General features: G+C 40.8%; 1 protein-coding gene across 2 annotated transcripts in view; it reads left to right on the forward strand.

Annotated features, from left to right (window-relative positions):
* The window catches only part of RNF38 (ring finger protein 38), a 96,986-nt gene that overhangs the window by 70,058 nt on the left and 12,537 nt on the right, over positions 1-14,391 (forward strand). For both annotated transcript variants that reach the window (XM_005430340.3, XM_031064721.1), the window contains 6 exons: positions 50-220; positions 1,831-1,992; positions 4,895-5,001; positions 6,540-6,624; positions 8,146-8,267; positions 8,578-8,677. In XM_005430340.3, coding sequence (XP_005430397.1) covers positions 50-220; positions 1,831-1,992; positions 4,895-5,001; positions 6,540-6,624; positions 8,146-8,267; positions 8,578-8,677 — 747 coding nt within the window. The remainder of the gene's footprint in view (positions 1-49; positions 221-1,830; positions 1,993-4,894; positions 5,002-6,539; positions 6,625-8,145; positions 8,268-8,577; positions 8,678-14,391) is intronic.

Here is a 14,391-nt window from a genome sequence, read left to right on the forward strand (position 1 = left end):
GTAGGGAATGTTTGTGCTACAAAAATGTATTGTTTTCATTGTATTTCAGATGCTTCAGGCGTGCTCAGTCCAGCACCTACCTGTCCCATATGCAGCATTTCCACCCCTCATTTCTAGTGACCCATTCCTTTTGCATCCTCCTCATATCTCTACACACCACCCTCCTCACTTACCTCCTCCAGGACAATTTGTTCCTTTCCAAGCACAACAGTCACGGTCGGTAAGTAATGCTTCTTACCCCACTCTCTGTAGAGCTGGTAGGCTGGATGGGCGCATTGTACTGATACCTGATTGAGGAAACAAGGATTTTCTTTCAAATTGTAGCCACTTGGTATGAAGATGAAAAAATACTTCTGAAGTTCAGAGTTTCACTTCAGGTTCCGTCATTGCCTGTGCTGTTTGTCCATATGCTTTTACTTCTCTCAGAAAGTTGGGTATTTCCTTCGCCATCAGGTATTTCTTTCCCAGGAAGCAGAATAGAATCCAGAGGAGATTGTGTGAGCATAGTAGGCATCTCAGAGAAAAGCTTAGCGGGGAAAAAAGCACAATGGTGCTTTTATTTTAGTTTCTTTTGTATTGCTTCTTGATTAATTTTTAAATAACGAGTCCTTTCCCTAGGACATTCTCTTTACACTTAAGAAAATTACTGATGTTGCTTAAGCAAATTTGGGTTAGTGAAATGGACTATGCAGACATGGAAAAATGTGACCCTGTTTTGGATTTAGAGGGAAATCAGGTTTACAGTTCTGGCCTACCACTCTTTCTGTGTGGTTTTCCGAGTACTTATCCATTTGTTTGCCCCAGTGAGTAGAAGATGCAGATATTTAAATAACACAGAAATAGGATATAGCTTTATTATTGCAAACATTGCTGAGACTCCTTCATGCCATGTCTCTGATGTGGCTAGGATTGTAATCACTTCATTACAGTGATGGGAGAACAGTTTCCATCATCCTAACAAAGTGATTCTTTGTGGTAGAAATCTTTGCGAGACTTAGCTTTAGAAAATTTATGGACTCAGGTTTTACCTTGAGTTGCTTACTTGGATTTTTAACTAGGCTTGCCTGTCTGCTTTCAGCTTTGCCAAAAAGCTTGCATCATAGTGATTTAAGAATGTTTTTTTCTGTATAACAGAAAAATAGTAAATTCCTTTGGTTCCACAAGGTGGCTTTCTTAGCTGAATTTCTTGAAATGGTGAAATTCAGTATCAATAACAGAATGGTGTATTTGTGAAACAGTAAGAATTCCTGGTTGTTTCTTGGGCATTTTTGAACCAGATTTGACAAGCAACAAAACCAATCTGGAATCCCATGCTTCTGAAACCTTAGGACTGCTTGTTAGCACTGTTTGCATGATGACCCTCCTAGGAAAGCATCTACTTGCTTTCTGGATATCATTATCAGTTTCATCTACTGGAACCACCATGATTCCCCTCCACTTTCCAATTTTTCTGGCACAATTTCAGTTCTTGTCTATGGTTGTTTATTTTTTTCTCTCGCATAGTTATACAGTGAGAGCAGCCTGGCAAGGAGAACAAATATTTGTCCTGAAAAATGCAAGATATAGGAAATTACAGCCACTCCTATATTTGCTAGATCGCATAAATTCCTGGCCTATAAGCATGGCTAGCTGGAAAAGGTGAATTTATATCAAATGTGTAGTGTTGTCTTTGCTCTTCTGGGCAGTGTTAATGACCTAGGAATTGCTCGCAGTTACTATAAAATTGATCATGGCAGCACAGAATATACGGCTGGGACTGCAGTTCTTTATTGGGGAGAAAATTTCATCTCTGTTATTGCAACAAAGACTATCTCTTTTTTTTTTTTGTAGCCACTTCAGAGGATAGAAAATGATGTAGAATTGCTTGGAGAACATCTTCCTGTAGGAGGTTTTACATACCCTCCCTCAGCCCATCCACCAACGTTGCCTCCCTCAGCTCCTCTTCAATTCTTAGCCCATGATCCATTACACCAGGAGGTGTCATTTGGGGTAGTAAGTATTGTTTTCTATGCTACATTCTCTTTCTCGCTGCATTGACATTCTTGATTTTTATTCTGTAGTGCATTTTGTTGAAAAGTCACGCTTTTGCAATCACATTCCATTATTGGAATAGCTGCATATTTTGGTATTTTCTTTAAGCCTAAGTTAACCAAGTTAAGAGTAATTTAATGACACCAGCAAATTATTTCCAGTATTATCTGCAGAGTGCAGCAGCATTTACTTAGAAAACTTTCCATGTCTTCACATAGTTCAGGACTTCTACTGCAGGTATCGGTTAGTACAGTTCAGAAAAACTGTTACCACTTTTAGTTAATTCTTCATCATATGTTGAGTTTCCACAGCTCAGGAAAGCCAGAATGCTTTAAAAACAGTTCTGTTTAAGCAGTTGTAGAGTGCTTCCATAATTTAGACTACACCATATATTATAAAGATAGCCATGTTATAAAGCTTGATTTAACTCAGCTTTCAGGGGATCAGCAGACAGTTCAACTGCAGCAGCACAAAATAAAATTAAAAGGGTGCAGGATAAAGTCTGTGTTGAATTTTGTTGAATCATGTGCTTCTGTGGTGTGTGCAGTGGTGCTGCTTCTAGGATCTTTGTCTTGTACTTCAGTTTGCAATTATACTAGTCTTGAGATGTGTCATGGTTTTGTTTTTGTGGTTTTGTGCGGGTCACTTCTTTAAAAAAACCAAAATACCCCCTCTCCTGCCTGTGTGATGCTGGGAGAAATAGCTGGATCCCAAGTGTAGGTGCTGAAATATTTATTGCCTGACAGGTACATCAAGTTTTCCGTGGTTTATGGGCCATATTGTTATTTAAATTTTAAATAATAATTAAATTTTAGGCCCTGCAGCTGCAGAATATGCAGATACTTTGTCTTCAATTATTCTTCTTGAAATCACAGAACCTAGTCAAATGGTTGCTTGCAGTTTTCATAAAGGTTCAAGTAAATGTCTACCATTTCGAAAAGTGATCAACTTACTCCTAATCTAAAGGTGTACAGATTTTCAATGAAGTCTTCAGGCACTATGAGACACTCTGGAGTCCAGGACACTTAAAAGCTTCTATAAACTGTTTGTATTTTATTCAGTATGCTTGTTAGATGAATTAATCTAATCATACATGTTTTGCTTGGAGTCAGACCTTTTTGTTTTTAAGTTTGGTTGTTAAAGCAGATAGGGAGCATAGTTACCATTTTCTGCAGATCATAGCATTTGTCCTCACTGATGCTTCAGCTCTGTGTTGTTTATTGCTAAGGAGTAGAATAGAGACATATTACATGTAACCATGTGGCCTTTTATAAAGTATTACTAAATTTTTACAAAGCTTTATTTGCATTAACATTAGAATGGAATAGATGCATTTCTGATTCTTTTTCATTCAGTGAACACAACAGTTTCTAATTATGTTTTTGGATTGTAGAATTCACAAAGCAGTAAAATTAATATTTCATATGTGTAGTTTGAGCCTCCAACCAAAAGGAACCTGGCTATTTTGTATTGTTCTTATATTCATATGTTCATATTCATATGTTAATTTTATGTATGACCGTGGCTACCTAATTATAATGTTTCTGTTAAAAAATTAGGGGATTTTAGGTTAATCATTGGGAGTGTTGGGCTCTTGTGCTTTCAAATTTCAAACATGTAAGAAGAAATATGTGTTAGTAAAGGCTTAGAGTGTTCTTTGTTTCAAAAAAAAAGTCTTAAGGCCCTCAAATACTAATTTAATACGTGAATTTTGAAAAAAATCAAAAACATTAATTGTAGAAAATACAAAACCAGTTTTTAGTAAAAGATTTTAGTAAAAGATGACAAAAAGCACCCTGATTTATCCATAGAATGAATGCATGGAAACGTCGGGCTTGAGCGTCTCTCTATGTGTGGTTCAGGTGCAGAAGTAATACTGATTAAACCTTCTACATACACCTGAAAGGCTTCAAGCCTTTAAACCTAAATATAAGTATATACCACTGCTTAAAAGTTAGATATTTTTTAAAGAGATTTTTTTTAAATTCTCATTTTTAAAAAGTTTTTAAGGGCTTCTTTACTCAGCTGCTTATGCACAGGCCTGCATAATAGCGCCTGAGCCTTTTGTATTTAGAAGAGGTTCAGCAATTCATGTCCTGTTTCCTAAACTGTACTGACTGTAGACTAAACACACAAGAACTTGTAGGGATTTCTGTTGTATATTACCACTTTTTCACATGAATTTATATGGTTGTACATTATTGATGTGAATAGTAATTTCAAATTGAGGCTGAGATTCTGTTGGATTTTAGCAGAGGCAAAAATTTTTAAATAATGCTTTATTGAAAGTGAATGTCATTATTTCATCATTGATTAAGAATAGAAAATGTAGAATCATGGGCTTACAGGCTGGGAAAGGTTGGAAGGGAGGTCATCTGGTCAAGCAGGGCCACCTAAAACTGGGTGTGCAGGACTATGTCCAGCCAGCTTTTGAGCATCTCCAGGAAGGCAGACTCCACCATCTCCCTAAGCAACCTGTGTCAGTGCTCAGTCACCCTCAGAGTAAAGTGTTTCCTGATGGTCAGATGGAGCCTTCTGTGTTTCAGTCTGTGCCCAATAACTCTGGTCCTGCCACTGGGCACCACTGAAAAGAGCCTGGCTCTGCCTTCTTTGCACCCTCCCTTCAGGTATTTAGATACATTGATAGGATCCCCCCGAGCCCTCTCTTCTCCAGGCTGAACAGGCTCAGCTGTTTCAGCCTTTTTGCACACATGAAATGCTTCAGTCCCATCTTAGTGACCCTGACCTTTTGTTGGACTCTCCCCAGTATATCCAGGTCTGTCTTGTGCTGGGGAGCCCAGAACTGGACACAAGTTCCAGTTCTGCGAGTTTGAGTTGAAGCTTATTTTCTTCTTTCTTGCAGCCTTACCCACCTTTTATGCCTCGAAGACTCGCAGGGCGCAGCAGGTACCGATCTCAGCAGCCAATTCCACCACACCCTTACCATCCCAGCCTATTACCTTATGTGCTGTAAGTGAAAAGTACATTTGCTTCCATGTAGGCTATTAAGAAGTCAGAAAGCATCTTGGCACTTTTTATGGTTGAACTCTACCAGAGACCAGGCATATTTCACCTGTCTCACAGGAAAACTTTGATTTCTGTGTAAACTTTTCAACCTGCTTTTAATAACCAACACCATGGAGCAAGAAAAGATTTAAGTGAACAGTTTTGTCCAGTGTAGTTTTGTAGGTATTTTGAGGCACAGTAGCCTCTTGTTTCTGAACTCTTGGTAAAATCTTCGACAGATTTTAAATCATAGTTCTATGATACTCTTACAGAGGCATAGTTACACTGTAGGATCAAGTTATAGGAGTCTTCATTTATGGAATAAATTAATTTGGTTTGGTTCTTAATTGTAAAACACAAGAGTGGGGACTTCTGTGATGTGTTACTCTTTATTGGCTTAAGTGCTACTCTCACAGCTGTCACATTTCTGTTCTGCCTCTGAGTAGCTGTTTCTGGAAAAGATGTGGGACAATTAACATTTAGGAATTATCTCTAGCGTTTTATGGTAGACTCTCTGGAAGAGAGTTTGGGTCTATGACATGTATTAGTCTTCTGTGTTCTGTATTAGAAGTAAGAATTAAATGTTTGGAAAGACAAGATTAAGTTTCTGGTGGCAGAGGTGACACTGACAAGGAAATAATCAAGCACTGACACCAGATCTGTAGATTCTCTCTGTGCAATGTCAGACGTGGCATGAAAATGGCACCAGAAATCTGATTCAGCGAAGTTGTTCAACTTTTCATCTTGCAGTCCAAGAGTAGTGTCATAGCTTCTTGCCTATTCATTGAGGACATGATGTGGCACAGTAATTCCTGATTCTACTATATTAGTGCTTTGAATTTGTGACTTCCATGTCTGTGGATGAAGTTTTGACCCATTGTACTACCTTGGCAGGGGGTAAAAAGACTTACTGAATATACAACCAGAAAAACATCTCTCTAATCTCTCAGTCTGAAGGGATTCTGCTTTTACCAACATCACAGTACATGAGAAAGTGAATTTGTGCTTGCCTTCAGGATGGGTGTGTCCAGTACAAATCCTATTTATCTTCACTTTTGTGGTTTAGGCTTGCAGAAGTTGCAAGACTTTTATGTTGGAGATCTGAATGGACTTAGTATTCCTCTTTTGATGGTCTTTTATCCACTTAAGGAAATAAAGCATATTTAAAAGCAGAATGTCAATTTTTTGTCAGTTTTAGGTCCCCATAGTCTGTGATAATTAAGAGATTTGTTTTTGTAATAAAGCTGAGCTTGGTTAAAGCATCAAGCGAAGCACGCATGCAGTTAAAAAGTCAGCACTCCCAATATCAGAAAGTTAGCAGAAAAAGCATTTTTCTGTGACTCTTTCACTTCAAATGTCTGTTCTTGACTTCAAACACAACATTTTTGCCAGTTCTGAGAACATGTTGGTTTGAGAGGCATCAGAAGGGTTACTTTGCCAGATGTTTCTGTGCTTTCCTTCAGCAAGATGCTGAACCTTATCCTTGTTTGCTCTCGTGGTAGATCAATGCTCCCAGTGCCACCGGCAGTTGGACCAGCTTTCAGCTTTGAGTTGGATGTGGAAGATGGAGAGGTAGAAAACTATGAGGTTGGTGTGTGAACTACAACTGTCTTTAAAGAACAGATGTTAGCTCGAGCAATAGATAAAATTTTATTATATTTTGCTTTTAGTCCTGGTTTTGCTTTTCAAATAAATGTAGTGACTATGAAGACAAAATCCAAAAATGGTCTTTTCAGATTTTTTTGTAATACTGAATATTAGAAGTGTTTAGCTTTCTTTCTTGTCTATTGCTCTCAGAATTCACCTTTCCAGGCTAGTAATCATTAAATTGTTCAACTTTAATGTTCTCCATGCTACTCTTCTCCTTTCAAAATTTAATTGATTTTAAATACCAAACAGAAGTGAAGCACTTTCAAAAGAAAAGGGTAAGTTGCTGGTTTTATGAGTGTAACTTTCAGAATAGTTTTAATATCATAGGATTAATTAATCTAAACATACTGTTTATAAAATTACCTTACTGCCTTTTCATCTTGCCCTCTGGAGGGGATGGTAATTCACATCTAGAGATGCAGAACCCTCTTCAATATCCTAGATAATTATGGGGCTGTTCCAGCTGTTGTTTCTTTGCTGGTTCTGAAGCTAATGGATTCCATTTGATTTCTCTTGAGTTAGTCATCATTAACCCTGACTTCTGCATCTCTTTGCCTGTGCTCTCATTAAGATATCTTTGTAGTTGCACATCTTCAGTTTAACAATGAGTGCTTCTTTAATAACTTCTGTGGTGATTCAGAAGCAGCGGTGTCTTCTGAGAATTTGGGCCCTAGGATCAGTAGTGTAAGAAATCAATACCATTTGCAGCTTTCATAGTATCTTTTCTCTCCTTTGATTGTCTATCACGCTGATGTTGTTTCCTATGGCCCTCATGAAGGAGTGTGAGTTAAATACATGACAGTTTACAAATTATATACATGAAAGGATTTTAGGTGCAATCGTTGGCTTACAGAAAATTAACATAAAAATGAGCAGCCAAAAAAGTGCCTAAAGTTTGATGATATGTATTTGTTTTTCAGATTGAGGCTAAAGTCTCCATATTTTAATTCAACTAGCCCAAGACACAGAATGGGTATCATAAACTGTCCCATTAAATTTATGGTTTCTTTCACAAGACCAAATTCACATATTCTAACAAAGGAAATTAGTTGACAATTTCTTTCTGACAATTACCAGCACTGTTAATTTCATAGCAGGGTGAGGTGATCCCTCAGAAGTGAATTATTTATTCAGTCACAGGACTAATTGGAAATTGGGTCCTTGGATGGATCCCAATCCCTCTGGGATGGGATTTCAAAGCCCACGTTATCCTGGGAGATGGGTTTTGAAATCCTAGAGAAAATATCTTACATCATTACAAAGATGGTTAAGCTCTGAAAGACTTTCTAAGGAGCTTGTATTGTGTGGGAGAGCTAAGGTTCTAAACATTTATTGATAGGAAAGTGTTTTGTGCTAGCAGCTGGTGTAGTGAGATGTGATGGTACTGCCTCAACACTAATAGAAACAGAGCCTGTTTGATCAGTGAATTTTTATATGTCTGGTTTCCATGTTTTGCAGGCACTGCTGAATTTGGCAGAACGTCTGGGAGAAGCCAAACCACGGGGATTAACAAAAGCAGACATTGAGCAGCTTCCATCCTACAGATTCAATCCAAACAATCACCAGTCAGAGCAGACATTGTAAGTACACAATGGTCTCTTTCAACGATCCATAATTTAGGTGGCTTGATTTTCATTTCTTTAACTTGCAGTCACAGCAAGGTAGAAGAGCAAGAATACTTGACTTGTGGTGTGAAAGCACAGTAAATAATAAAAAAAAAAACAATAAAACATCCATAGAATCCCACAGTCAGTTCTCAGTGTCCATTGTCAGATGTAGATCACTGTAAAATAGCTACTGTGTTGCAATCATACCTCTAAGGTTTTGTATGGAATGCATATTTGTTGTTCTTACATAGCAGATACATTTGAACTTCATTGTCTTTTTTAGATGTGTGGTGTGCATGTGTGATTTTGAGTCAAGGCAGCTACTTAGAGTCTTACCCTGTAACCACGAGTTCCATGCCAAGTGTGTTGATAAATGGCTGAAGGTAAGAAAAAGTAATCCTATCTTAAATGAAATTGATTATGTAGTTTTGTAGGAGAGGGTGGGGATATTTTGCTGTTATGCTTCATTTCATCTTGTTTCATGTTTCTGATACTTAAAAAGCCAGCAGAATGGAATCACTGCCTAGGTATTACATTATTCTAATAATTGATGAAGACTGTTTCTTCATAATATTTGGCACAATGGAAAATGAATATGAATACAGGTGTTTTCAGTGACAGCTCTTACTGTCTTCCATTTGCTTAAAACAGTAAACTGTACATTTGAATATTACATAACATTAAAGAAGACTTGAGAAAAAGTAAATAATATAGGAGGTATGATACAGAGTTTGGTGATTGTTATAAATGATCAAATTGTGAGCCAAAATTATCAAAAATTTTGAAAAGAGTTATTAATTTATCTGCACGACCAAATTTCAGTCTCCAAGACCACCACAGCCAAAGATACAGCGTTGAGTCCGGGATCGGCAGTGGGTGAACCTGGATCCAACCCCTAGTGTCAGAGTCTCCCCCATTCATGAGTGCTGCTTCTTGCGGCGAGGTTTTATACAGTTTATTGTGCCCAAGGCAAAGATGACCAAATTTCCTTTGTAACTCTTCACATGCATTGCTGTTCCTTTCCATGTGCAGAGCTGGACAAAAGCCAGGTCCAGGTATGTAGTCAGCATCAATGGGTCCTGGGGAAGCCATGTATTCAGATGTATCAGTTTGGCACCCGCTGACTATCTTGATTGATGAGTTGGCAAGGTGATAATCGCTCGGATACTGGTAGTCATCACCCTGGAAGCCTCTATTCTTATGTTAAGGTGTCGATCGTTACCTTAACTTGTGTCTGGGAATTCGTTGTAATCTGAATAGACAGGCACTCTCAGCCGTGATGGTCAGAGACATAGTTTTTGGATCTTACAATAATTTATACCATACATTAATAGCATGAATTATCCCTACCATATATTACAATCCCTCTCCTTTTATATCACTAATTTAATTCATGCTCCCTTTATAACCCAAATTGCTAAGTTCTATTTATTTCTTCTTCTACCCGCCACCTTTAAGGGTCTTTCACAAAGAGAACAAACTTTATTAAATTATCCTGTGCTCCCCTTGTGGAATACCCTGATACTCAGTATTGTTTACACTTGTTTTTCAAATTTCGCTAATATTTTGGCAGCATTGCTGGCATACTTCTTTTCTTCCAGGCTCATGATTTTAGGTGTGTTGCTTCCAGAAGCCAGCTCCGGGTCCACGGGCACTATTGCTGTCTGCATACCCTGTACCACAGAATGGATCAGTCTAATAAAACAAGGAATTAGACATGGCAGGAATAGGATTCCGGCTACTGAACACAGCGCAAAGAATATTTTGTTCCACCAGGCCCCATCAAACAATCTGTCCCACCATGAAGATTGCAAAATCGAATTCCATTTTTGAACTGGGACATGGGCCACTTTCTTGATCTCGGCTGCCAGTCCTTTTGTGGTCTCCCCATAATCGTCAATCTCAATACAACATTCTGATTCACTGAATTTCCCACACACTCCCCCTTCTTCGACCAACAAATAGTCTAAAGCTATTCGATTTTGGTACACAAATGCCCGTACTTGGGTATGCTGCCGACTAAGTAAATCCAGGGCCTCTGAGGTGTGGTTTGATACAATTTCCAGTCGGTAGATTGGAGTCAGTAGGTAGATCTACCTACTGGATAGGTAGATCTGTTGAGTAGGTAGATCGGAGTCCTATACCCATAGCTTCCATCCTGGGCCCACGTGGCCAGTCCATAATAATCAATTATTCTCGAAGCCAGCCACTCTTCCTCCCCTCAGGTTTGTTTACCACTTATGACCAGTATCAGACTTCTCCTCTCCCTCCTCAGGGTCTCGTACAGAGGAGCCCCTAGTAGGTTACTTTTCGTTCAAGGGAGAGTGAAGAACACTGGCCAGATCATGCCCAAAGTGCATGATCCTTTCCACCTTGGGGGTAACTCACTGTATGCCTTTTTCCCACAAATCCAGTAAATTCTATCCGGGGCTTTCCATCTAATGTTTGTTCTCCCTGGGTCTCCCCAGTATTCTCTCAGGCCCTCCAAGGATTGGTAAGGGTTGGCTCCAGGATTTTTGACCCAGCAAAGTCCCATCTTTTTGTTCCATGCACAATTGGTCTCATTCTTCTGGCTTCAGTACCCCGTAGGGGGTTCTGGTTGCCAGACCTTGCCATTATTGTTTGAATTTACCGTCAGGGTGGTTATACACGGAGTGTATCCCATCATTTCGGTATATTCCTTTCCTTCCCGACTGATGCAAATGGTCCCAATCACCCTCTGGTCCAAAATCCATCCCTCAGGCCTCTGTGCCAATTTTGAGACCCTTCGATTGTCCCATTTCAGAAGCTGTTCTGGAGGCAAACCTTCTCCTTTCCATGGCCATTTCTCTGCTGACTTCAGCCCCCCACAAATCCAGCAATTTGACAATCCCAGTTCAGTTACAATTTCTTGCATCAAATCAATAAATAGGTTTCTGTCCGGGGAAGGTAATTCCCCATCAGCGTATTGTTGCTCAGGTAATTCATACTGTTCTCCCAGAGGTTTTAATCTCTCTTGTTCAATTTGCTTTCTCCTTAGTTCTGACTCCCTTCTCTTCAATTCCTGAATGATTTCCCTCATTCTTCCCTCAGGATCCTCAGCATCTTTATTTTTCACGAAGCAGACAACCCTGTGATATTGCAGGCACACCCTATCATCATTTGCCTGTGCCAAATCCAATATGATTGGTTCCCTGCTTAGGGTTAATTTGCTATCAAATTGACATTTCTTCCCATCCAGTACATTTTCCCGTTCATCCTGCATATCCTCAGCCTCGCATTGTCATAACACAATGGATTCACTTGGTGATATGTGACAAAAATCGATTCAGTTTTTCCCCCAACCCACGTTGTTCGATTACTTTGGTTGCAAATGGGGATTGACATTATTTCTGCATTCCTTCTCCATATCTGATGCTTGTGCTCGTCTGACTGCCCGTTCCTTGACCCTGCCTCGGGATCAATACACCAAATCCCTTTGTCCAGTTTACATAATTTGACCCTCATGCCATTTCTCCAACAGTACCTGCCATTCCTAGATGCATTCCTCTGGGGCTTGGTAAGCTGAGGATTTTCCATCCCCTTGCTCAACTGGGACTACCTGAGTGCAATTACCACACTCATCTGCGGAGCTCTCATTTCCTCCTCTCATGGGGACCTCAATGTGCAGACTCTGTATCCTGCACATGGCTAGGCTCAGGCCAGTCAGGATTCCCACCAGGTGTACTCCTCTGCCTTTGCCTCTGCCCCCTGGGGTGCCACCAGTGGCGAGGAAGACCATCTTCACAGCAGCAGGAGTATTCTTCAGGGAACACGTTTTCTGACCTAGCCACATACCGCCTTTTGAAGGCGCCCCACCGTGAAATTCTGGCGGCATCTGAGCTGCCCAGTACCTTGACTGATTTCCGTCACTCCACATCCAGAACCTCTGCCTTAGATCTAAGCTTTCCACGCACCCCGTTCTGAAAAATTTGAAACCACTCCTGTGAATCTAATTCAATAATTCCTAGGCTTGTGGCTAGGGTTAGGATTCAGTCAGTCAGCTCATGCTCCTCCTCCAGACACGGAGTGCACAACCCCTTTGGCCTCTGTCTGCTTCTACAGTGTACAACAAACGCCCCCTGACAATATTCACACTTGAAATGTACAAACGGATAGCATACGCAATCAGACAGTATACAACTTAGCTGCTCGCCATCGGTCCTTTACAAGGACATTGGAGTTTGAGTTTCAAGTCGCCTGGGGAAGAAGTGACCCTCCACTCGGGTGCTTCCTTCTGATACTCGACTTTCTTCACCGTAGACACGTGTGTCCAGCTTTTCTCCACCGTCCGAATGGCCATGTCTGTTGTCAGGAACGCAAGAAAGGGACCTTCCCAGTGGGGGGAGAGGGGTACATCTTTCCACACTTTCACAAGCACTCTGTCACCCGGTTGGATTTTGTGGATAGCGAATCCCAGAGGAGCACTCTGGGACACTATCCCTTGTTTTCTGAGTTCTTGCAAGCTTTTGTTGATTGCAACCAAATATGGTTAAATCTGACAGTCCTCAAGCCTGGGGTGTCCCACCGGCATCCCATGTCTTCATGGCATCCCATATAGCATTTGAAACGGTGAGAGCCCCGTCTCTGAATGAGGCATCGTCCTGATATTAAGCAATGCTAAAGGCAGGCATTTCAACCAAGATATCCGAGTTTCTAAAATCAATTTAGATAACTGTGCTTTCAAGGTCTGATTCATCCTTTCCACCTGTCCTGAGCTCTGGGGATGCCATGGAGTGTGGTATTCCCACCAAATGCCTAGTGCCTCAGCCATCTGCTTAATAATCTTTGATGTAAAGTGTGTTCCTTGGTCCGAATCAATGTAATTCACCACCCCGTATCGGGGCACAATTTCCTCCAGTAATTTTCTGGACACCATCTGAGCTGTTGCCCATGGACTGGGGAAAGCCTCCACCCAATGGATCAGTTTGTCCACAATCACAAGCACAAATTTGAATCTCCCGATTTTGGGCAACTCCGTGAAATCAACTTGAATTCTTTCAAATGGTCGGTAGGAATGGGGTGACTCCCCAGGATGGCCTGTCTTGCCCTAGTCTTGTTAACTTTCTGACAAATCAGGCATCCTTGTACCTCCTGTTTGGCCAATTTGTAAATTCCCCTGCACGCGAAAAATTTCAAAAATTGTTCTGCCCGGGCCTGTGCCCCCCACTGTGCTCACTGGTGCAGTTTCCGCAAAATCCTCCTGGTAAAACCTTGAGAAACTAGTTCTCCCAAGAGGTAATTTCCACTTACCTTCTTCCAATTTACCCCCAGTCTTCTCTTAGCATTTGATCTCCTTTTGGGAGGCTGAGGAGGGTCATCTGGGACCTCAATCCCTCAGTTTCCGGGGTATTTACCATCATCAGTGCCATGGTCTTGGCTTCCTGGTCCGCCAAATTGTTTCCCCAGGTTCGGAACTGAATCCCTGCCTGGTGTCCCTTTACATGGACCATCGCAATTTCCTCCAGCCCCCTTAGAGCTTCTAAGATTTGCTGGATCAATTACCCATGCATCAGTACCTTTCCCCTGGTGTTGATCTATCCCCTTTCTTCCCAGATTTTCTCAAAGGTGTGAACCACTCCAAAGGCATACCCAGAATCTGTAAAAATTGTTCCCTTTTTCCCTTTCAGTCCCTTCAAGGCTCTCAGAACTGTGTACAGTTCACAAGCCTGTGCCGACCAACTCTTGCTCAGGGGACCTGCTTCAATCACCTTTCCCGTTCTTCCATCCATGACTGCATATCCTGATTTCCTTTTCCCATCAGTCATCCTGCTTGCCCCATCTACAAACCATTTTTCTCCTTCGTCTACCTCTTCCTCCTCTAAATCCTCTCTGATCTTTGTTTGCAATTCAACCACCTCCACGCAATCGTGAACAAACTCCTCTGAAGCTTCCCCAAACAAAACTTCACAGGGTTCTGCATGGTTGTTGCCCGGAATTCCAAATCCTGTGAGTGAATCAAAATGGCCTCATACTTCAACAACCTTGCATCAGTGAGCCATTTATCTGCCTTCTGTTGTAGTATGCCCTGCACATTGTGCAGTGCAAATACTACCAGTGGTGCGCCAAAGGTTACCTT

This window comes from Geospiza fortis, unplaced genomic scaffold (genome assembly GCF_000277835.1).
Source record: "Geospiza fortis unplaced genomic scaffold, GeoFor_1.0 scaffold1048, whole genome shotgun sequence".
NCBI classification, from domain to species: domain Eukaryota; kingdom Metazoa; phylum Chordata; class Aves; order Passeriformes; family Thraupidae; genus Geospiza; species Geospiza fortis.